Source organism: Labrus mixtus, chromosome 3 (assembly GCF_963584025.1).
Source record: "Labrus mixtus chromosome 3, fLabMix1.1, whole genome shotgun sequence".
Classification (NCBI taxonomy): domain Eukaryota; kingdom Metazoa; phylum Chordata; class Actinopteri; order Labriformes; family Labridae; genus Labrus; species Labrus mixtus.
Window position 1 is genome coordinate 27,996,712 of NC_083614.1, and position 24,157 is coordinate 28,020,868.

General features: G+C 42.1%; 1 protein-coding gene across 1 annotated transcript in view; it reads right to left on the reverse strand.

The window, feature by feature from the left end:
* Positions 1–24,157, reverse strand: part of ror1 (receptor tyrosine kinase-like orphan receptor 1) — a 142,490-nt gene that overhangs the window by 19,666 nt on the left and 98,667 nt on the right. The window contains exons 3-4 of the mRNA XM_061034347.1: positions 17,036–17,323; positions 16,741–16,774 (exon numbers count right to left, since the gene is read on the reverse strand). Coding sequence (XP_060890330.1) covers positions 16,741–16,774; positions 17,036–17,323 — 322 coding nt within the window. The remainder of the gene's footprint in view (positions 1–16,740; positions 16,775–17,035; positions 17,324–24,157) is intronic.

The window sequence follows — 24,157 nt, forward strand, 5'->3', positions numbered from 1 at the left end:
CCAAAAGACTTCAAGGAAGTACGGGGACAGCAGTTCACTGACCAATCAAATGTCATCCAACCTCTTTATTTATGAAGGGGTGAGCCATGCTGCTCTTTCACGACCGATCCTGATTCACATCTTTGTGCAGAAATACTTCCACAGCTGGGCGGTGCGAGCAGAGTGACACTGGCTCTCTCAGCTGTTTACTGTGCAGCACTGCAATACACTCTGATGGTTCATGACTGTTCTCTGCACATTTAAAAAAAAACAAACACTGTGCACATGTGCAGAAAGTGATGTGCGCGAGCGCAGGAGTGGAAAAAGTTCAATCTAAAAACTTAAATGTTACATTTTCCACTCCAGTCTTCCTAATTTAGTCTTTTTAAATTAACTCAGGAGAGAGAAGACAACATTTATAAAGAGGAGAAAATAAACCTGGCAACAATAAACTAATATTAACAAAATCCAGGCAGGATTTTGTGCTGCGATGGAATAAATCATACAAGTCTACAGAGTCTTCTGAATGAATGACTTTGTGACTAAATCTCATGGCGTGCGTTCAGTTATTTTGGTGAAATGTGTTTGATTGGCTGTAAATCCATAAATCCAGGAAGTTAATGAGCTGACCTGAAAGAAATGCATCCGATAGATACTCGACTTTTATAAATATGCTCTGGAGCTCAATGAGTCCAATTTGCCTTTTCAGAGATTAATCATGAACATGTTTGTGTGTGTGTGTGTGTGTGTGTGTGTGTGTGTGTGTGTGTGTGTGTGTGTGTGTGTGTGTGTGTGCGTGGGGTGTGGGGTTGTATTAAAGGGAAAGTGTCCAGCTACTAATCTAAGACACGTTGTGGTTCTGGAGAGGAGCGGATGGACAGAGTGGAGGAGAGAGAGAGAGAGTACACAATGAACAATCAAGGAGGTCGCTGTCCTCAAGAGACCGCTCCTCTTCTCAAAGTATTTCTGACACAGACGATAGAAGAGCAGATGAGAGAACTCAAATCTGTTCAGCATTAATCTTCTTGTTTACAGTTCTAAAAGGTACCACAAGATATCATACTCAGCAAATCACAAACACAGGATATTAGTGGGGAAACGTTGGCAACAATAACTTTAAAGAAGTAATTCATGTGGCAGGCATGATAGAACAGTATCAGCTTATGGAAAATATTAACTGCGGGGCACAGATGGCCTAGTGGTTAGGTCACGCCCCAGCTGCAGAGGGTCAAGTCCTCAAAGTGGGCAGCACGGTTCAACTCCCCGCATGTCATTCCCCACTCTCTCTCTCTTTTTCTCCTGATTCCCTACTCTATCCACTGTCCTATCAAATAAATAAATATATATATAAATAAAATCCTGTGCCTATTAGTTGAATTGTAGTTCACATTATGGCTGCTGGGTTTGGTGATTTTCACTGACAGGGAGCCAAAATGGAGGCAGGTGCTGTAGTTTCACAATGTATGCCTTGTTCTGCACAATGGAACTAATGTAATTGTTTCCTGCCTACCCATATTGAAAAATATCCAACAAATATTTGATCACAAAAAAAAAAAATAGAGTCACCAATTAACATAAGGAGCATGTCTTTGGACTATGGGAGGAAGCCGGAACACCCGGAGAGAACCCAACCACCAAACTCCACACAGAGAGGCACCTGTCCAAGTGAGATCCGAACCAGAAACCTCAGCGCTGTCAGACAACAGCCCCAACCACTGCACCACCGTTCAGCACGACAGTTATTATTGAGGTAAATATGCAGCATTTAGGGGGTTAAAGTTAGGTAAGTTAGAACAGGACATACATTACAATGCAATGTAATGGTATAGATGTTCTTTTCCTCCCCTAGATAATTCTGCAAACACCATCAAGAGGGTCTGTTAGCTAAGCTTATTTAATGGAGCTCATCTAATTCTTTATGTTAGGATTCCTTTAATGTATTGAGCCAGTCTCCACAGCAAGGATATGAGTCATATCTCATGTCTGTAAGGTTTATAGAACAGGCTACAGTCAGAGGTGTGTCCAATGTTTTTTTTCGACTGGGGTGGCCGACTATTCAGGGGTTCAAACCCCCCCCGGAAACACCACTGCCAACAGTACCTGCTATGGACCCATACTAAAGTCTACATGTAGGTAGCATAACATCCAAAGAGTTTTTTTTTTACCAGGGCTAGAGGCTGGGTGGTTATCGCACCTTAATAAAGAGTAAATTGTATTTATTTCAAAGAAGTTATTCTTTCTTCTGCCAGGAAATGAATATGCATCACTTCGAATGAGTTTGAGGAATTTTCCCAGAGAAGACACAACAGGCAAATGTTATTTTAGGCCTTACTGAAACTACAGATTGTGGAAATACTCTTGATTATAAATAGAGTTAACATGTATTTATTTTTTAGCTTTTTCACTGAGTTAAACCTGCGTGCTGATCTTATCGAAATAGTCCAACAGAAAAACTCTCAGAGCTGGAGGTAAATGTGCACGTCTGAACTCAACTAAAGTATTTATAAGGCTCTGCCCACACAGGCTACGAGTGTCACTGTGCTTAAGACCTTTAATTAAAGGGTTAACACATACATGATGATTCGACATGCATGAAAAGAGCCTACATCAATCCCATCACTCCTCACAGCGCTCCCCGACCGGTGACATCACTTCCCTTAAGGGCTGCAGGGTGTCAGGGGTCCAGATGAGGGGGTGAGGGGAGAGGGGGGTTTGGGGGAGTAAGGGTGTCAATCAGCCTGTCAATTAGCAGGACAGGAGACTAATGGTTGTCCTAAAACCAAACATAAACGCGGTGGTGTTTGGACAGAGACATACAAACAAATGGAGCGCAGAGGTTAGACAGTAGAATCCATTAGTAGAGCGGGAAAGGGGGCAGCTTTGTTTGACTAATCAGTGACCTATGGGCTGCAGAGATCCCTGAAAACAAATGACAAAGACAGACTTCAAGAAATGGGAAAATTAAAAGATGAAAAAGAGTATGAGAGAAAGGGACAGAAAAAGTGAAGCATAGGAAGAAAGACGATGTGAAATACGGGGAGATGTCTCATGACAGCTTGGAGCTTTGGGTACGACGTCTGAACGCTTTTAAATAAAAACAGAGTTATCATGAAACCTTCATCTATTTTTGTTCTCCCTTTTAAGTATTTATTTGTCTCGTCCCTTTTCAGGATAATTATTCATTTTACAATGTCAAAGTACAAAGTATCAGTCGATCTGCGACTCTATTCACTAAACAAAACACAAAAGAAAAGAAACCAAGAAGAACTGATTCATCTAAAATCCAGTTTACATTTTACAGCCATAGTATTTCATATCGTTTCAAACATTTAACGCACAAGTAGAGACAAAGCATTTTTAGAAAGACAGAAATGAAAAGGAAAAAAAAAGACGAGCTAATTGATGTAAGACAATAATAAAAATGTTAATTCTAGTCAGGGGTTCCCAAACTCTCAAAGTGGCCATGATGTAGACCAGCAGGAACCCACATATATCATGTAGTCTCTGGGGGGTCCCCTCCCCCCTATTCCAAAACGTCTTCAATTCATTCTACATTTCCATAGTAACAGTAAATGTTTTGTTTTTTTAATTCTCATTTAATTTATTCATGAAATTCAAAAATGTCTTTTAGTGTGTCATAGTTTCAGAGAGATGAGTATAGAAAGTGAATACATAGATGCTGATATTCAGTGATTATTAACAAAAAAAAACATATTAAAATGTCATTGTCACAAATAACGTTATAAGTTGATCTGTATGGTTTATATCCATACCCCCCCTTCTTACCTCCAAGTTTCCACAACCCCCTTAGCGGCTCCTAGCGACCCTTCGGGGGGGACTGGCTCCCTCACTTAAAAAAACACACTGTACTAAGTCATATAAAGTCTGACCTTATAAATGTATTGTTCTATGTCTAATAAGTTCAGATTGTGAATAATATTTATTTGGACTTTACATTTATGTTTTTAAAATCTTCTATTCATCATCCGTAGAGGTTGTCCGTTATTTTAGCCATGAGAACTTTTAGCTGGTTGATTAATATACTCATGATAAAGTAAAGGTCAAGGTGATACAGGTAACTCATAAACGACTTGTATTGTTCAGTCAGTCAAGAACGTCCAAATCACTACATGTTCAGGTGTACGATCTATTTATAGGAGCGTTCAGAGCATTATAAACTTGATGCCTGTTTTTTATTTTCTCTGCAGTAAAAAAATCCTGTCTTTCGTTTTCCCTCCTTGAATTGACTCCAGGCTGCCTTGAAACATCCGCGTGGAAACAATAATAACAGGAAAAAGCAAAGAAAAAGGAGAGATGGCCGAGAGCTAAATTACTTCTGTGATTTAGACAACATGTAACCCCTCAACCCCTCTCCACACACACACATATACACCCACGCACACACACACTTTTCCTGCATGATTTACGACAGCTCATTGCCTAGATCACAGATCCCGATCTGAACACACAAAGGCAGACACTTAAAGAAGACAGGAGGACACATGTTTTGGCTGACTGGCGACTGACGACGCTCGAGGAACAGGAACGCACACGTCTGAACAGGAGCGCGGGCTCCTGAGGAAAGTGGAGTAATCCTCGATGAGAGCGATAAGGACTCAATAAAAGGGCCTGTATTGTGGGGGGGGGGAGGTAAACACTGTCGCACTGTGCGGCTCTTAAATAATCCCTCTGTACACACGCTGCTGTCAGAGGTGTCGGTGGGAAACAGAAACAAACAGAAAAAGGCTTACGTGTGGTTTAAAGGAAATCCAACATAATACCTCCACACAGCCAAACAGAGCTGTTAAACATGCCATGATGAAAGTACGACTTGTATGGTAACAAGCAATCATCCGAAGAAAGTATCAGACTTTGTTACAAGTCAATAATAAATCAAATCCTAAGTGAACTCTCTGCAGCCATGAATACATCCATTATATCAAATCGCAGCTGCATGACTTGACGATGACTCGCCGATGACTTGCACACTGGTTGGTCTTATTCTTCTTCCTTGGTGCCTTTTCTGCCCTCACATGAAACCCACATCAGAGCGCAACATTCAGAACGTTCAGAGCTGAAGAGGTGGTAGATAATTAAAGGCAAACCAAGGTAAAATAATAGAGGATTAAAAGAAAGGTGAATCTCCACCTCCCCTTAGCTGATCCATCCCCTGGTTGATCTTAAACTGGATGACTGGCTACAAGAGCCCGAGGGTCTTAAAGGGACCCACTCAGGTTCCACTCACATCTGTACCCTTCTGCAAATTGATTGTATCTTAAAAAAAAAAAAAAAATGCATATCCATTAGTTGAAAATATGAGTGACAGCAGGCAACTAGTAACACGTTTCTCCTTGTGTCGTCAAGCAGCCTCAGAAAAAGCTCGCCTCGTGCACCACAGTTGACTCTCGGGCCTTCTTTCAGGCCGCTTTGGCTTCATTAAATTGACATTATTAGATTCCTCAAAGGGGGAAATGACAAGCTATATAGCTGATGATCCTTTTGACACTAGCACCATTGTAAGTAGAGTACATGGTTGTCTGCATATAGACATAACAAATTGAATTTGTTAGGGTGAAGTTTGTTCCTGTGTGAATCCGGAGAGGACTTGTTTAAGAGTTTTTTTTTTTGGTTTTTTTTTAGAGGAGGCTTGTGATGAGAAGGAACCTCATCGGTCCTCATTTGACCAGATCTCTAGTGTCTGAACTTGACATTTAAATGTTTTCCTTAGAAGCTCAGTTTGAAGCTCTGACTCTTTTTTTGTGCTTTATTCCGACCCATAATGTCCTCCGGTCATTTGATTTGATTTGTTCGGCGCCAGGACTAATAAATACAAAACCGATTGATGCGTTTCGGCTACACTCTCGACTTCAAAACAGCATTGATCCAACTAATCACCACAAATTGGTAAATATCATCTGGCCGAGGCTGCAAGATATGCGTCCAAAGTGCAAACAAAAGCTCTACTTGTGCAGAGAGAGACTCCAGGTCGCTGTGTTTCTCTTACACACTCTAATACAAACACTGAGGTCGAAGAGAGAACACTTTCTGTCTACTTTTCAGTATTTAGGTGTGCTTTTTTTTCATGTAGAAGTGCATGTGTGTGTGTGTGTGTGTGTGTGTGTGTGTGTGTGTGTGTGTGTGTTCATAGGAGGTTAAGGGCAAAGTTCAGAGACACCCCCCCAAACTCTTTTTAGGCATTTTAACCCCCTCAGGGAGAACCATGACTCACACACACACACACACACACACACACACACACACACACACACACACACACACACACACACACACACACACACACACACACACACACACACACACACACACACACACACACACACACACACACACACACACACACACACACACACACACACACACACACACACACACACTTTGCCAGACCTGACCTTGACCAGACCTGCCAACCAGAATCACCTAACAGACAGACACAGGGGATTCTGGGAAACAGGAAACAGGAAGTGGGCCCTGTCTAAGCTGAGTGTGAAAGCCGCGTTCATAAAGAGTGTCGTATGAAACTCGCTGTGTGTGGTTACGAGCGCTGAGACAGACTTGTGCCTTTACGGACGCCTAATAATGTAAATGACTCTAATGGTTAAAGTTGGCTGCACATCATGCCACCCCCCCCCCCCCCCCCCCCCGACATGTGTGTTCATGTGTGTGTGTGTGTCTGAATATGTGTGTGAAGCCCCCCCTGACCTGGGCAGCATTCAGCACAGAGGCATCCAGGCTTTGTGGGAGGGGGCTGCGCTGGGATCTTTGGTTTCAAACCGTGTCAGCGCCCTGGGACCAGGCCGTGTCAAAGGTTCTGTCCCAGGTGAGCCATATTAGGGCGCTGATCCCCAATCAATCAGCACCACGCTAAAAAGAATCCACAACAAGACGGCAATTAAAGGCCCGCCGAGGGCTTAGCTCAACACGTGTGAGAGATAGGGTTTGTAAAGAGTGACTGTGTGTGCACTTCTCTGACTCGGAGTTTTATGTAGTGTGCAAATTTTGTGTGACTGCGTGTGGGGAAAAACATTCAGAGACAGGAGGGGGGAAAAAAAGAAAAAAGAAGTCACAGTCTTGATCCAGACATGCTTAGAAGAGGTGAGAAAAGCCTCCGTAGGCTTGTTTTGTTTTTCCTTGTGCAGCAGTGTAGCTAAACACAATGAAACATTTTTTCATGATACTTTATCTATTTCCCGCCCCCTAGCATCGATAAATCAAAAGGAAATCAAAAAAATGTCCTTTATTTCCCTAAAATTTCTGGAACCTCAACGACCTATGACCCCCGCGCCTGTAGGTGTCGCTGTTCAGCTCGTAGACCGGCTCCGAGACCAAAGCTGCAAAGGAGAAAGCAGCGGTGGTCGATTAACCAAAAGAGAAAGGGAAGAAAGCAAAGCTCTGTGTGTGTGAACTAGTTGTGGTCGGGGGGGTTTGGTGCCTTGTTCAAGGGCACCTCAGCAGTGCTCAGGAAGTGATCTTGCACCTCTCCAGCTACCAGACCACTTCCCAGACTGGTTCTCAACCCAAGTCCCTACAGACTGAGCTACTGCCACTTGACATGAGCCCTCTGCTTAAAAGACGACAGCCTCTTTTTAAATACACATTTCTAAAAAAAAACATATACATTTAAACACTTTACAGAAGACCTTTTATCCATTTTTAATGTTTGGCAGATTACAAAAGGTGTTTCCGGACCAAAAAGTTCTTGGGACTTTGTGAAGAGGTACTATCCCCTAGGTCAGGTAGTTCCCTGGGAACTTTTTTTCTGTCTGCATTTGCACAGCCATGATACCTACATGGTACTTTTAAGCAGGAGCTAAAAAGGTTTCTCTTAATGGGCTTCTTAGTAACTAAAATAGTTCATAGTTCCTGCGGTGCAGAATGAATAAAAAAGGAGCAGGGTTCCAACAGTTCCTAGAACTATGAAGAAGTTCCTGCAGTGGGAAAACGCCTTCAGCTATTTGAGAACCCTAGCAGAGCTCTGAACAGCGTCTCAAAGAGTTCCAAATCCATATTTTGTTAACCCACTCTCCCTAATTGAAAGAGGTTTAGCAGAACACCCCTGTGTTAGTCAGACGTGGAGAGCTGAAGTGTATCAGAAAGTGTCAAAGGGGTCTGTGCGTCCAGGAACTAAGAGGTCCTGTCATCCCCTCAGTCTGAAAAGGGTGCGATGCTTGCGGTGTGGAGCAAATCCTCATCAATCCTGGCCAGCGTCTGAGAACCACAGCCGTGTTGACACTGGCACTGAGGTGAGGAGAAGTGAAACCGAAATCCAGAGTTTCTCAATGCAGCACACACGGGGTCCACAGTCTGAGTTAAGAGCCTATTGTGAGGGGGGAAAAAAACCGCACGCTCTGTTTTCTGAGGGCGGGCTGAGAGGTAGACTTGGTTTCAAATGGGAGATCTGAGTGTAAACCAGCCGATCTCTCTGGCTAAAGCGTGCCTCGTTATCAAACATGACACCAAATGTTCATCTAAATGAATGAAAAAAGAAATTAAATTGTTGCTCAAATGAGGATGAAGAAGCTATTTGTATCTGAACTTCATTCAGGCTGCCCCTGAAATCTTCCTCAGGTAGGCCTAATTGTTCACACATGCACCTCATAGCAGGAGAAATGTGACACTTTTATCCTGCTTCTCAAATGAGAATTAGAATATTAGAATGTCGAATGTTGAATGTTGAATGTCAGGTAGACGATTAGTCAGCTCGTTCCTTTGCCTGTCGGTCGAGATCGAGAGAGTGGTGCAAGATATAGCTTAAAGCAAAATATTTGTAACTGATCTGTTAATTAATTATTCCAAATAACTGCAGCTAGAGTAAATGTTTTGACACGTTGTTACTGAATTGATGTGGATTCTGAATGCTTTGCTGATGTTTGCGAGATAAGAACCACTCGGCGGCGGCCTCCCCTCATCCTCCTCTGAGACCCAGAGGGCACACAATGTGTAATTACCTGATGTATATTAAATTAAATACTGATCACACAGACATTGCCAAGTATGAATCTATCTCAGCGGCTGATGAAGAAGAAGAGAAAAGACGTTTCAGGCTGTCCATAAATCTATTATGATTACTGTACAGTCGTATTTCAGAGCCAAACACTGTTTTGGAGCAAGCCCGAGCAAGCTTCAACATCAACTTAGTCTGACAACTTCAAGTCATTACACATTCTGGAAGCTACTTCCGTAAACCAATTTGTCAGTCAGCTCGTGCAGCGCTACGAGAGGGACACACAACGTTTCAGTCAGGACCATTCAGAGTCAAAAGCACTCCTCTAGTTCTTTAACTCTTTGAAGCTTTGGCTGTGTGATTGGATTGCAGTTCTGTCCTCGTCATGTCAACTCCGAGATCAATAAAATCTGATGTGTTGACGGCTGGCTAATTATACAGTCATCCTCTGTGTTGGTGTTTCCTTGCAGTGCACACAGAGGGACATGTAGGATATGTTTACACACAATGAGGTTGCAGGAAAAGTTACACTGTATTTGTGTTTGTAATGTTTAGTTAAAGCCTCTTGAATAACCAACACAAGTTCCCTGTGTTCAAGTCCAAGTCCCAAAAGAAGAATCCAACTCACTCCTGTCCCCAGTAATGTGAGTGTTTTTTATTTGTTTTTATTGAATTAGGACAGTGCACATTATTTGTCAGCAATCCATAGCATGTGTAGCATCCATTTAAATATGCCGCAATTAGCATGAAATCTAAATTTAATCCGTAGTCCTAACATGAAGACAAAGGTATGACTCCAAGGGGCTCATTCAGGGTAGTAGGATGGTTGGAGTGATTCTTAGCAAAGATCCATATATGAAATAAGATTTAAGTTTTAAGAGCTTTTTTTATGTTTAGAGGAAAACAATGAAGAGCAGGAAAGTATCTCTCGACACATTTTTTTTAAAAAGGACACAGTATTGCAGAAAATGACAGGAAGTTTGCAGATAAGCTCGGGGCAGAAAGGTCAAATTATAGATAAAAAAAAAAAAGAAGCCAGAAAAAAAACAGCACTGAGAGAAATCTGGTCTTTGTTAAACCTGTCCTCTTTCTTCTGCAGCACAGAGTGGCTTTAAAAGAGAGCAGAGAGGCAGGGTGGAGGGAAGAGGGGGGGGGAGCGAGCTATTTTTGTAATGGCTTTTTTTTTTTGTGCCAGTGTTGAGAGAAAAGTGGTGGGGAAAGTCTTGAGAAATTTAAACAGCCTTGACAGGCAGGGTGTAGTGTTATTAATCTTTTCAAACAGGGAGAAAGCCCGTGCGATTATAAACACAGACGGCCTCTGAGATCAGCGGCAGTGTTGCAGAAAGCCTGTTTATTGCTCGTGTCAGATTTAAAAAAATAACTTCTATATCCAGGAAGTCAACACTTTCATAAATAGAGAAACAGATGTGTTTTAGAAATCAAACTAGAAGAAATCCAGAATTTAAACCTACACACACACAAATTAATTAGGAGGAGAATGAACAAGCACAACACCTTTGATGACAGTGCACATTAAGCAGACATGCAGCAACATTAACATTCATCTATAGTTGTATCTCCAGCTACCAGATGAATGTACATTAAGGCCAGCAGCACGTGTAAAAAACTGCACTTCCTTCAGTGTCCACTTGAGTCCCACACACACTCACTCATGTTAAAATGTCCATTTTGTCAGCAGACATAAAAATGTTTTCAGCCCGGTTCAAAAAATGAATTTGTTATCACCCGTAACACCAAAACAAAGATCTGAAAGAGCCTAAAGCTCTGTGCAGTGATGAAAAAGTTATATGGGATTAGCATAGTCACTTTCAGCTGTACTTTGACATCTGATAAGAGGTCAACTGAGCCATTATTTTAATGACAATTTTGATTGTAGCTGTTTGAAAATGAGAATCTTTTGACACCATGTAGATGATGTGTCCCGTGTAAACCTTCAAACTGCTTCAAACGCTATATAATCAAATCATGACACATTTTTCAGGAAATAAATGTATCTTATAATCTAATTATTAATTACCAATGACTTTAGTTTTCCACCTTGTTTTAAAAAAAATGTTCTTCTTGAAGTGGCTGAAGCAAAGACAAAATAGCTAACAAGTCCCGGGCGGCAGTGGCTCATTTGGCCGCGGTTCTATCCCCGGCTGCTGCAGTAACAGTCCGATGTGTCCTTGTGCAAGACACTTAACCCCAAGGCAGCGCGAGCATGTGTATGAATGGGAGTAGTTAATTTACATAGCAGCCTCTACCATCAGGGTGTGAATGTGTAGGTGTGATCTGTGGTGTAAAAGCGCTTTGAGTAGCCAGAAGACTAGAAAAGCAAAGTAAAAGCTAAAGTCCATTTTTATCATTTACCATGTACGGTTCTACAATCCTTTTGTGTATGAAGATCCAGTTAATCATACCGATTATTTTAATTGTTAAAATCAAACAAGGAGAAAAAAAAAACATATAAGAAAGACGAAGCAGAGAGTGCGTGATTGCGCCACAGACCGTTTTTCCTCCTCTGAGAGTGTCAGCAGTTTGCCATGCAGGCCTCAGTTCAGAGTTATTAAGTGCCTCTGATCTGAGCTCAGAGCTAAACCTCCCGTCGGCTCCACGCAGCTAATCACACCTGAACGCCGATGACCCCGCAGACCCCGGGAATCAAAGAACAACATGCGACCCTGAGTGTTAATGGTGCCGTCCTCCCACTCCTATCCCGCTTACACTGTTTTTCTTTCACTCCCTCCGCTCTCCCGCCGTCTACTTCGTAGCTTTTTAAAAAAAAAAAATTTTTTTTTACTGCATATGAAGAAGTGTGGCAGTGCACAGAGGGAGACAGAGAAAGTTGGGGGTCTAATTTTGGCAGGCGAGACTTTTTCCCCTCAACCCATGTTTGTTCTGGCGCTATTAAAACATCTCAGAGGAGAGGAGGAAAGGAAGGGAGGGGGCATATGAAGGGAAAATGAAGAGGAGGAGCATTGGCGCAGTGTAGAGGAAACCCACTCTGATTTTTTTTTCTATTTTATGGATGATAAAAGGAGGAAAATAACGCTTCAATTTGGACCACTGTAAGACTCAACATTTTTGGAAGTGCTATCTCGCTTTCCTGCAAAACGTTAGATGATACAGTCAATGCCGTTGTTTCAAAGAAATGGAGATGCACTTTTGTTTTCTTTTGTTTAAAGGCTGCATTATGTTTTCTGTTTGTCAGTAAGTTGTTAATATATATATATATATACGTATATAAGACTCTGTTGCTCCGTGCGCGTTTTCACGTCAGGTCTTTGGGCCTCCCCTCCCGTCTGACAGGGAAAGTCTCCGGTGCATATGTGAACAGTCAGGCCAGGGGAATATCTGGAGCAGTCCTATATTTTCAGGAGTGCATATGTGATGTCTTTTGATTTGACTCTTTGACTTTGGCCTTGTCTAGGTGTCTCTTTTATTTAAGATTTTTCATCTCAATGGGACTTCAGAATAACATAAAGGTTAAAAAATGGAAGTTCTCTAAAAGTTTTAAAAACAGCTCAGAATACTTACAAGGAACATGTTATGCCTCACACCTCCTGTCTCCTCTGCCTGTGTTTCTGATGTGCTGTAGTTTAAATCCTGGTGTGTCAGGCAACAACACTGAACACAACCTGCCTGAAATGTGGAAATCTTCTGTCCGTTTTTAGTTTTTCTGCTGCTACTCTCTAAAACCCACCTCTGAGGGTATATCACACACACACACACTGTATATCCCACACACCACAGAGTGTATACTTTAGCCAAATGTAGAGGAAATCAGAGCACAGACCGAGACAAAGACAACCCTGAGGACATGAGGCTCATGTTGTGTTCAGGTTCAACAAGGTGGGTGGCGAGAAATTTTCCTCCAGAAGTCAGTAACGCTCTCCGCTAAATAGAGAGAGGATTGAAGGTTTAAAAAAAAAAAGAAGAAGAAGAAGAAGTAATGGAGCATGCAAATTAATAAAGTTCTCCTGAGCTGACAAGCCTCTGGACCAGATGTCTTTGAGTCTAGCAACTGATGTTTTGACATTTGAACAGCTGCAGCGTGAGGTAAGCGGCTGCGGGTCATCACGTGTCATCATTAGGTGACCCTGTCTTCTTGACGGCCTGCCACCTGACTTTACAGCTAATAAGCAGTACGTGGCACTAATGATGAGTAGCAGCGATGATCAGCCCACCACTACCGCAGCTCCAGCGCTCTCAAAGGAGGCCCCTGTCTATTTAAATGAGGTCTGTAATGACTGTAATGTGACTCAAGATTGCATGCCGCTGCTGGTTGACTGCAACACTTTCCTCCTCAAGTTGGCAGAAGGAAAACACAACCAGGACTTAATTCAGAGGCATGTGCAAGTATACCGTAATGTACAGCATGTTCAAGCTGTACCAATGGCTAAAAATACCAAATGAGTCAAATGGAAACAGGCCAAAGAGGTCAGGGGGGCTCCTAATCCAGAGCCGCTTAATAAGATGTCAAACTGTGCGACACATAGAAACCACAAAGGCACGAAAAAAACCCATCAAGAGACAAAAGCGACATAACATAAAGAAACTACAAAAATTACAAAGGACTACAAAGACAACTTAAAAACTAATCATAAAAGTGACTAAAGAATTATCAAGAGACACTAGACAATACCGTCAGCACGAGACTGCTTCAAAGAGACACCAAACAACTGCACAAAGGAGTCACAAAACACCAAATAACTTCAGTCAAACACAATGCATTTGTAAAGGGGATAAAAAAAGAAATACACAGACTAATGTAAATATAATAACTGTAAAGAAACGCAAAAGAAACCAAAAGACAAAAAAATAACTACAGACAAAAAAGAGACACAGACAAATATGGACCAAAATAACTTTTAAAAGATTAAAAAAAACAACAGAAAGACCAAAAGGCACAAAGAAAACATCTTAAGAGACAACACAACTACGCACAAAACTACCACCAAGCCAAGCAAATAAACGACAAAAGGGACAAAAGACGTAAAACACCTACAGACAGACCAAACAACAAAAAAGGAGAAATAATTAAACATTTAAAGGTCACATATTTTACTCCTTTTCAACAAGTTTCAATAAGTCTTAGAGCTCTCCAAAAACACGTCTGTGAAGTTTCTTGTTATAAATCCACTCTGATCCTGTATTTGATTATGCCTATAAACCCCTCTATTTCAGCCCTGATCAGAACAGGCTGTTTCTGTGTCTATAGCTTTAAATGTAAATGAGCTGTGTCTGACCACGCCCCCTCTCTGGAAGGGCTGGGGTGGCTCGGGCTTTCTGGCTCCAGGCCTGATTGTTTAGGTTAAGAAGGGCAGAACAAACACCTAGCTGTGGTTATGTCACCCACCTGGGGGAGGGGTTACTGCCCTTTGTGATGTCATGAAGGTAACAGCCTCTTTGAGCACAAAAATGGAGCTGGCAAAAGACGGGAAGGAAGGACTTTTCTCAAAATTTAGTTGGTTTGTAGACAGACTAGGGACACATATTAATGTTATAAAAACGTGGTAAATTGTATTTTGCATAACATGTGACCTTAATGACAAAAAAAACTTTGAAAACAAGAGACGACTCGACAATAAAAACGACCCCAGGACATACAAAACAACCGAAAGATACAAATCAACTTAAAAAAAGACAGAAAACATCTTCTAAAAGCCAAAAAGAGCTACAAAGAGAAACTAAACAACTAAAAGACTACGGGTTTGAATCTTTGAGATTTAAAGTAGTTCCTCTGATGTGAGAAATTGGATTAGGATCCTGCCAGTCGGCTGTCATCCAGATAATCTCCTAAATCAACACGAAGTTTAGCGAAAATCACATCATCCTATTTTTAATCTAAGTTTATTTTTCCGCGTTAGGTTTACTTCCAGTATTTTGACATTGCTGTGTTTGGAAACCCGTATTTGATTTGATTTTGTGAGCCAACTGTCTCATCTATAAAACCAACTGCAGTTTGGTCGTGCAGGAAAATCATAAACATGTAAACAAAGGAACGGCAGAAACAGATGTTTAGAAAAGTGTACGCGTACAAAGCTCATAGATGTGTGTACGACTGTGCATGCAGCCGTCTCAGTGTGCGGGTGGATTTAGTAAGTGTCTGATATCCGCTCGGTGCCAGCAGTTTTGATCCTCAGAGTACGCAGCATGGAACATGGCAGTGAGCCTCGCCATAATGTCATTTGGGAAAAATCATCCAACTTAACTCCTTTGATCCGACGAGAATCAAACAAACTGAGAAACTTTCGTCAAGAGTTTTATCCAATAACACTGCAGAGACATTAAAACAAAGACAAGGACGAACGCCAGACCCTGAATAAATTCTGATCTGCCTGTGCCAGGAACATGATAATGTTTTGGTGGAGTGATTCTTTGATACTTTTTCAGACATTTTAAATCATTTGGTTTTATATTTTATACCTTCATGTGCAGGTCCATGTTCAGAGATCATGCCTGCAGTTGCACATTCAGACAGCTGGCAGCTAATTGGGCGACTATAAGAGGTTTTATATGTAACAGAAACCACAGAGACAGAAGTGGGTCACTTTTCTAAACTGCACGTTGGAGGTGAAAATATAATAGGGAGACCTCAGATTGTCCACTCTAGGCTTACTTACTTACTAGTAGACACATATCATACAGTCTTAGTGATAGAAAATTCAGTGAAGTCCTTCAATTTTACCTCAACAATGACATAAAATTTGAGTGGGCTTAAGCAACACAAGTTAAAACATTGACTACTAACATATTAGCACAGTGGCCATTTCCATCAGCTGTCATGCTAAAGGGTGGGAAGCTAAAACGCTGATGTCACGCTGTGTCATTGTTGATGTGTTTAGAAAATCAGCTGAACGCAGAGAAACTGAAAATGAATATAATTTCAACCCTTCTCCATTTCATGTGCACAGCAAATGATATGGATAGCAAAATCTCAGAGAGGTAGCCCGTATTCGAGACAACATAATTTATAATGAATAAGCTACTGTAAGACAAAAAGCTAACATTAGCATTCAACTATTCTGGGCTAAAACTGTCTGATAGTGGAACAACATATTGTAGAAAAGGTATGAATACCATAATTTTAGCTAACTAATCAAAATTTTAGCTAGCTTGACATAACATTACCTAAACATATAGGCTAATGTTAGCTAGCTGTGTCGTTAGCTAGATTAAAGTCCCCTCTCAATGAAATTAATGAACAACAACATTTTCCAGTTTTAATCCAGCGGTCCTTAAGTAAATGTTAATTTAGTTGCCATTTTCTGCCAAATATATTTCAACAAAGCATTATCTGAGTATCTTTACATTAAAATAACTGTGTTTTCTCTCCCTGCTAAATGGATCAAATGTATGACTCATCCTGCACTCATATGCATGTGCTAATTTTTCGACCAATTAAAAAGCTTTGTCGAAGCTGACAATCCAGTCAAAATGAATGTTTTAACTACCATTTATTTTCTCTATTGTGAAATTTGCCTTTATCATGGACCCATGCACAAATGATCATCAGTAGTTAGCAAATTCAAAATAACCTATCTACCTTCCTTTGTTTGTGTGGCCCCTTCAATTCATTTGCACAATCTCGACCTGTGCGCTGAACACATCACAACAAAATCTCCCCACGGTGTGAGCATGCAAGAGCTCTGGAGGACTCTCAAACCTTTGCTGCAAATCTAAAGCAACAATAATGTATGCAATGTGACGCTGCGGTGTTGCATACTTACGTATTCTAACAGACAAAAAAAATAAAAAAAAAAATAAAAGGAAACAGAGGATGAGAAACTCACGTTGGTCGTCCTGGCAGAGGTGTAGGGAGTGGATCTGGAAAAGAAGACAAGGGGATTTTCTTTTTACAACAGGATAAACAATATTGCTCCCAGATTTTCCTCTGCAGAAGCTGCCAGATACACAAGCAAGAATCAGCTGAGATGAGTGTTGCTAAAAGGAGCCAGATCTCTTACAGGAAAGGATGAATAGTAAGAAATGTAATTGTGATAGTGAATACTTTTCACAAAGCCCTTTTTATTGCAACATCTGCATGCCAGTAGGTTTTTTTATACACTTTACCGTAACTCTTCTTACCAAATTTGACAAACAGCACCCCTGTCGTCGACACGGTTCCCTGGCTGTTGGTGGCCACGCACTGGAAGTATCCCGTGTCGGTGGTGTCTAGGTTGCGGATGCGGAGGCGTGATCCGTAAGGCGTGGATCGGTACGAGACCCGCCGCGGCTCCTGCACCACCGGAGCGTCGTTTTTCAGCCAGCGCACTGTGGGAAGCGGGTTGCCGGACACGCGGCAGAAAAGCTCAGCTGTGTGGCCCAGGGAGGTGGTGATGTTGTTCATGAGAGCTTCCAGACGGATGAAGGACCCTGGAAGGCAGAAGGGAGTCTTAGGTGAATTACAGTAAAAGGGAAAGATGACGTGAAAAAAGGAGAAAAAGGGGTTTAAAAAAAAAAAAGACCTCCAAGTGAGAGGAAACGTCTGAATGATTGAGAGAGAAAAGACAAAAGGAGGTGGAGAGCTTTTTATGACACAAGGCCAAAACATAAATCAAAGATTACTGTGCTCCATCAGAGGCAGATTTAAAGAGAAAAACATGCTTCTGTATGGAAACAAAATAGCGGTCAAACAACTCAATGTTTTCAGGCTCACATATTCAAAGTCTGGTTCAACAAGTTATTTTGCGGCTGCCACTGTGGCGACACCTAATTTGACTTTTCATCATGGCTGCAGGAGCCAGAGGGTTTCCCCTTGCTGGCTTGTGTATCCGCCTGTTAGGCAATATCACCTTTTGTTGTGGGCGAAAGCGACAGAAAAGAAAAAGAAAAACATTGTTAAGGAGTGAATCCGAGCAAATCCGATCCCGCTGTGTGACAACAGTGGGGTTTAAGAGGGAGGTGGAAAAGACAAAGAGAAACATTTCTGCGTGTTTATCTCCAGGACCGCGTTTTGCCTCAAGGTGGTCAAGAAGAAAACAATCCGGAGGGCCACCTAAGAGCTTAATGTGCTGGAAAAACATCGGTGTTAAAGGCAGGAAGAAAAAAAAAAAAAACCCTCTGGAAAGTTCCCTCAACCCCCAAAAACCGATCTTAGGTATGCAGAAATGCTCTCGGTTTCACGAAGCGGCCAAAACAAACAAAGAAAGGAAAAAAAAACACATACAGGGGGAATCTCAGGCAGACTGAGATGTGAGTGAATAGAGAGGCTGGGGTGTAAAAATAGAGGCAAACACTCACGTATGCAGGGACACCCAGACGTTACAATATCTACTATGACATGCAAGAACATTAGTGAGGGCTTCCCCACGTCAGACAAGATCACGTTTATGTGTCATCTCTCCAAACACTCTATGAACAGTGTGTTGTTAGACAGAAAATAGTGTCTGATCCGACCTGAGTTTCAGCTTCTCTGGGTCCCTCAGACCAGGCTGAACCGCTACAAACACGTCCATTCATATTGTGAATAACAGGTCATGTAGGATGTGCCAAGGGGCCGTGCAATATGTCAACATGTCACTGATGCAGGAGGGTGTTTTTTTTTTTAAATCATCTACCAGGCAGGGTCCGGGAGGCAGACACACTCTTACACACTTTTTAAGAATAGACTTAAAACTTTCCTTTTTCGCAGGTGTAGACAAGCTCCTAGTTAAGCTGCTATAGGCTTAGACTAGAGGAGGAACTGGCACCTTGAGCTCCTCTCTCCCCCCCCCCCCCCCTCTCCTCTCTCTCTCTCTCTCTCTCATCATACTATTGCATGTCACTATCTGTAAATCTTAGTTACTAACCACATTTTTCCCCAGGAGCTCCTGAGCTCTCAGGTCTCGTAGGTTCCTCGGGTGTGTTGGTGGGGACGGCACATTTGCTCCTGTAAATTGTAATGCAATGTATGTGATCATTACATTATAAGGTTGTCCGGCCTGAATTGAGCCTGTCAGGCGGGTTAGTCCACTCAGGGCCGCAGACAGTAGGAGTTAAGTCAGCCCAGGAAAACAGATCGGAGTAAACAAAAGGTTCAAAAAAAAAAAAAAGCAAAAAAAATGGATTTGTTTTGGGTCCAAAACTTGATTATACAGCTTTAATCTGACTGTTCTGAAAAGATAATAGATTCATAAATGATGATAAATGATGATGATTATAGCATCTTAACACAGTGAACCGTTTTTGCAGTTTATGTCAGGCCTGGTTAAAAGCGCATCAACCCCTCTGCCAAACTTCCTCTAAATTCCTGGAGGTATTCTTCAATGACTGAGGCTGTTTATTTTGTTGCACGCTGGAAAAACAGTTAAACAGTTACAGCTCTAATATTACATCTCTACTTCTCCGGTGCAGAATGTGTGTCATCGTGTTCGATTTGATTTTTAAAAGCATCTCTAATAGTCTGATTTATGAGCAGGTCAGTCTCCGTATATTGTCATGAGGATTGTAAAATGACGTGTGGGCACATTTATCTTGGCATGCCTCGTGTGTACTCAAGCTTCCACTGCACAAAACACACAAACATTATACTCCCTACAACCCCGGGCTTAACACAGCCATGTTACTAACAAGTGTGTGACATTATAAGAAGACTCCCCCCCCACCATCATCATCGTCATACTGTACATACACTTTGCTATTAATGTCACTCTCCACTGTGTACTCACTCCTCCACTCCTTACACATGTATGTGCTACAAATTCAGACATAAACATATCTTACCCAGGTGTGTGTGTGTGTGTGTGTGTGTGTGTGTGTGTGTGTGTGTGTGTGTGGGGGGGGGTTATCATCGAGTAGGAGGCAGACTCGAGAGGCTTTGAGGAAGGTCTCATGAGTCTACTTTTATTCACGGTTGTACCAGAAAATATCCAAAACAAGAAAAGGGAAAAAAAATGTTTTTACATAAAAACTAAAGAGAGATCAAATAGTGTGAGCCCCCGTAACAATTCCTGACTTCCCCCTGACTTAAAGTAGACACCTGTTGTATAGGGCAGTGGTTCTCAACTGGTGGGTTGGGACCTAAATGTGGGTCACGGAAGCCATTTCAGTGGGTCGTTTTAAGCATGTTTGTTTGTTCTGTACCTTTATTGTGTCACGTTTTGTACCTTATGCAGTCGATGCTGCACAATTTTTCATTAAATGAATCTGATTGGTTGAAAAATATCAGACATTTGGGTCGCGAGTTTCCGTGTAGGAGTTTGCGGTGGGTCCAGTTGAGAACTACTGGTATAAGGGCTGTATTAGGGCTCAGTTGGTAGAGCTGGTCGTCTCTCAACCAGAAGGTCGGGGGTTCAACCACCAGCTCCTGCAGGTACATGTCCGATGCGTCCTTGGGCAAGACACTTTACTTACTTATGGTCCCTTCACACAGCAGCCTCTGCCATCAGTGTGTGAATGGGTGTGACTGAGTAGGTGTGACCTGCGGTGTAAGAGATTTTTTTTTTTTGGGGTAGTCAGAAGACTGGGACAGTGCTATAAAAAAGTGGCCTGATGTCTGAAACAGAAGAGTCTTGTCTTTCATCTCAGGACTCTCATGTTTGTCTTGTGACATTTAAAGTCATTACCAAAATCAGACTGGACAGACTGAAGAGGAACATAAAGCACCACCGACGAGTAAACAAGTTATGAAAAGAACCGAGTGACATAAATTGAAGACCCAGAAACTGCAACAGTCAATATTTTCTTTCATTCAGCCTCTGCCACACACACACACACACACACACACACACACACAGGATGCAATAAACCCGTCTCTTAGGGCCTGCTTCTAGCTTTATAATCATATCAGAGTTAGACCTGGCTGTCACTTGTGCACAAATCATTACAGCACTGGTTACCGGAATAATCAAGTTAAAGACTCAGAGGACACAGAGGTCTGAGTTGAATATTCTTTCAGTGGTTATTGCTGCATAGATAGATAGCAAAAAGTTTACAACCAACGGCGTCCCCATTCATGCCCGGCCTGCTCCAACCTCCAAGGCAAGGAAGTGTGGACAACAGGAGAGCATACTATCCCACAAGCTCTTTTATAGAGCGTCTCGAGATGACACTTGTTATGAATTGGCGCTATACAAATAATGATTGATTGATTGATTGATTGATTAGCCACAGGAGATGTCGGTCAGCGTTTGCCCCTTCAAGGAGAGACTGGTTGGAGTACTGACACAGGAGCTATACAGCTATGCATACATGGGTTGTTAGCGCCATGAAATTTCGTAAAATGAAGAAAAACCGAGCCAAAACACGTTGCAGTAAATGTGCGCTATATTGAAAAAAAAAAGTCACAGTTTATTACTTTTCAGCTAGCAAGCCACTTTGTTGGAGCACTACTTCAGTGTTGGGAGCAGCTGTTTGGGTCTGCAGCCTCAAAAGAGACAAAAATATAACCAAACTCCAAACTGAGCAGTTTTTACAGCGAATATTACACGCTGTTTACTTTTGATACAAGAGGATAGTCTGACGGACACAGAGGAAAAACTTGAGCAGAAGTAGACTCAACAGGTCCAAAAGAGAGATGGAGGAAACATCTAGCTCAAACGTTACCTGGTAGTGCAGGTGTGTGCAACTGTCCATGAACAAAGAGGGCTACTAGTGCGACTTGGTAAAAACAATACTTCAACTTGATGCATTACAACAGATGGTACTTTTTTTTTTTTAACACAGTCGTGAAGAGTCTGCAGGGAATCAGTGCTTATAGACTGTTATGAGTGATGTGTGGAAGTTACACATCACCGCCTTAATGAGCCCGACTGCGTCATGTAAAAAAAACTGAAGCTGCTTTTTATATCGCATTGAGAACCCACCCCTCTGACTGAAGTGTTGTTTGTCAGAGGTCACTTTATCACTATTTCATTACTCGAGTTGACGGGAAACGAGACGTTTTGTGGAGCTCGTCGCCGCACACTTCATTAGCTGCTGCAATAACTGACAATGAGGCAGAAGAAGGAAAGACGAGAAGTCAGCGGGGAGAAGAAGAAAGGAGGAGATGATGAGAAGAGAAGGCGACAAGGAGAAAAGATGTCCTGCCAACGTGTGTGTGTCACAAAAGCCGCTCTGTTTGGGATCGTCTCGTGGTCAGTGTCGTGGTATTTGGCACCCAGAGGACAGTGAAACTCAAAACCATCGCCGCCGACCGTCCCTTTTAATGTGGCGGGCGACTAAACGGTGCCCTGTCATCAGCCTGCATTTTCTCACAGTGGGTTTTTTTTTTGTACAATCAAACATCCACAGCGCAGACACACTAACGTCAACACGCACACTCCCACACGGCCGCAACACACACAAACTGAACGTGATTCCGTAACACAGCACCTTTTTTTGTTTTCTTCTATATGTGAATTTAAGTCTACGCTGAAAAAAACAGGCGCAGGAGGAGAGCCCTGCTATAGCTGTGCAGGATGCGCCCAGTGAGAAACAGGCTCAGAAACCCTGAGCGGCTTGCACAGCTAACTAAACAAACTCTGAGGACACACTGAGAAGCTGCAGACTGTAGCACTGCCAGCTACGCCTGAAGGTGAATTTCATTAAAAGTTGGGTCACTCTCCGGCAGAGAGACAGAGCGAGGGGAGAGGAAGAAGAGGAAGCAAGAAACATGAAATGGAACAAAGAAAGTCCAGAGCGTCCAGGTGAAAGAAGTTCAGTAAACTATCATCACCCCCCCCCCCCCTGATTCCAGCTGAATAATGAGTCTCTTTCAGCGCGATAACTTCCTGCTACTGATGCACACTGATAGAGCCACGCTACCTGAATGCTGTCTGCCCGGTCAATCAAAACCATCCCTCCGCCTGCAGACAAAACAAGTGCTGCAATCACCCTCCATCCATCAGATAAGAAACAGATGTTAAGTCACGGGAGCTGAGCTCAAACTGACACACACAAATGCAGCACTTGTAGGTCTTTACGTGTCAGGTTGTTGAGGAATAGTTCAACGGTTTCTATCGTCGCAGTCCCTAATCGGTCACCAGAATCCTGACTAACCTGCTCAATCATGTAAAGAAACGACGACTGTCCTCCATCTCACATGTGCGTTAAACAAAGTCGTTTTTTTTTTTTTTTTGCTTTTGGACGGATGTTGTGGGAGCTTGGACTTTGCAAGAGATGAGCTAAAAAAAAAAAAAAAAAAACGACATTAAAAAGAGAGAGAGCAAAAATAAAGGTCAAGTTCAATAAAGTCTCATGCTCAGAGTGTATTCCAAAAGCTGGGGATCTTCGTGGGGGATTAGGCAGATGCCGGCTTTCCGAGTTCCAGGGAAACTGAGAAAAAGGAAACTGAGGAATTTAGGAAAGTGGGGGGGGGGGGGGGGGCGAGATATGACCGATAACTCTGGGAAAACGGTGTTAATAAAAATACACAGGGGGGGGGGGGGGGGGGGGGGGGCTTTATTGGTTAGGACAGCTGAAGGCCTGAGAGACAGGAAATGTTCGAAGGAGAGAGTTTGGGACGAGTTTGGATTTGAATCCATTGGCTGCTGCAACAAGGACTATAGCACCTGTACACGGGGTACGCAAAGTAACCGCTAGGCTATCGGCGCCCCAAGGCTGTCGCAATCTTGTTATTTTGTTTTTTTGTGGGAACCACAACTAGCATCTCAGATCTATGGAATTAGGTGAAAGGGAATACATTCAAATTATTAGGCTTATTATAGAGTTTGCAATACACTTTTTCATTTTTTATATTCAGGTCTAATTACAGATTTTTTCCTCAACTGTTTATAGGTTCCTGTTTAAATGTCACATATATTTTTATCCCTGCACGGGTTATGTACATTTCTTCTATAAATCTTTTTTTTAATTGCACAGTTTAAGTTTGATTCATCTAGAGGTATTCTTTAAATCTTTTTTTCAGGTTAATATATATGTATGGGAGGGGGACGTCGGTTTTGTGGTTTAATTTTTAACAAATGTTTCATGTCATGTACGTCTTTGTAACCTGCTACTGGATGCTTTGAATTTCCCTCGGGATTAATGAAGTATCTATCTATCTATCTATCTATCTATCTATCTAAGAAAATGGGCCCCTGATCTGCAAGCCAATGAGTAAAAACACCAGAAGTATGCAGGCAAAAACATAATCTCTGCTGTTTGTCACAATTTCTAATCCATAGGTTTGGATTGGTGAAAGACGAGTGAAAATGAGTCATTTTTTGCTGATAAGCTCATCGTATTCAAAGAGAAGTCACAGATTAACGACACAAAACTATTTCTTACATTCTCAATTGAAATCATCTG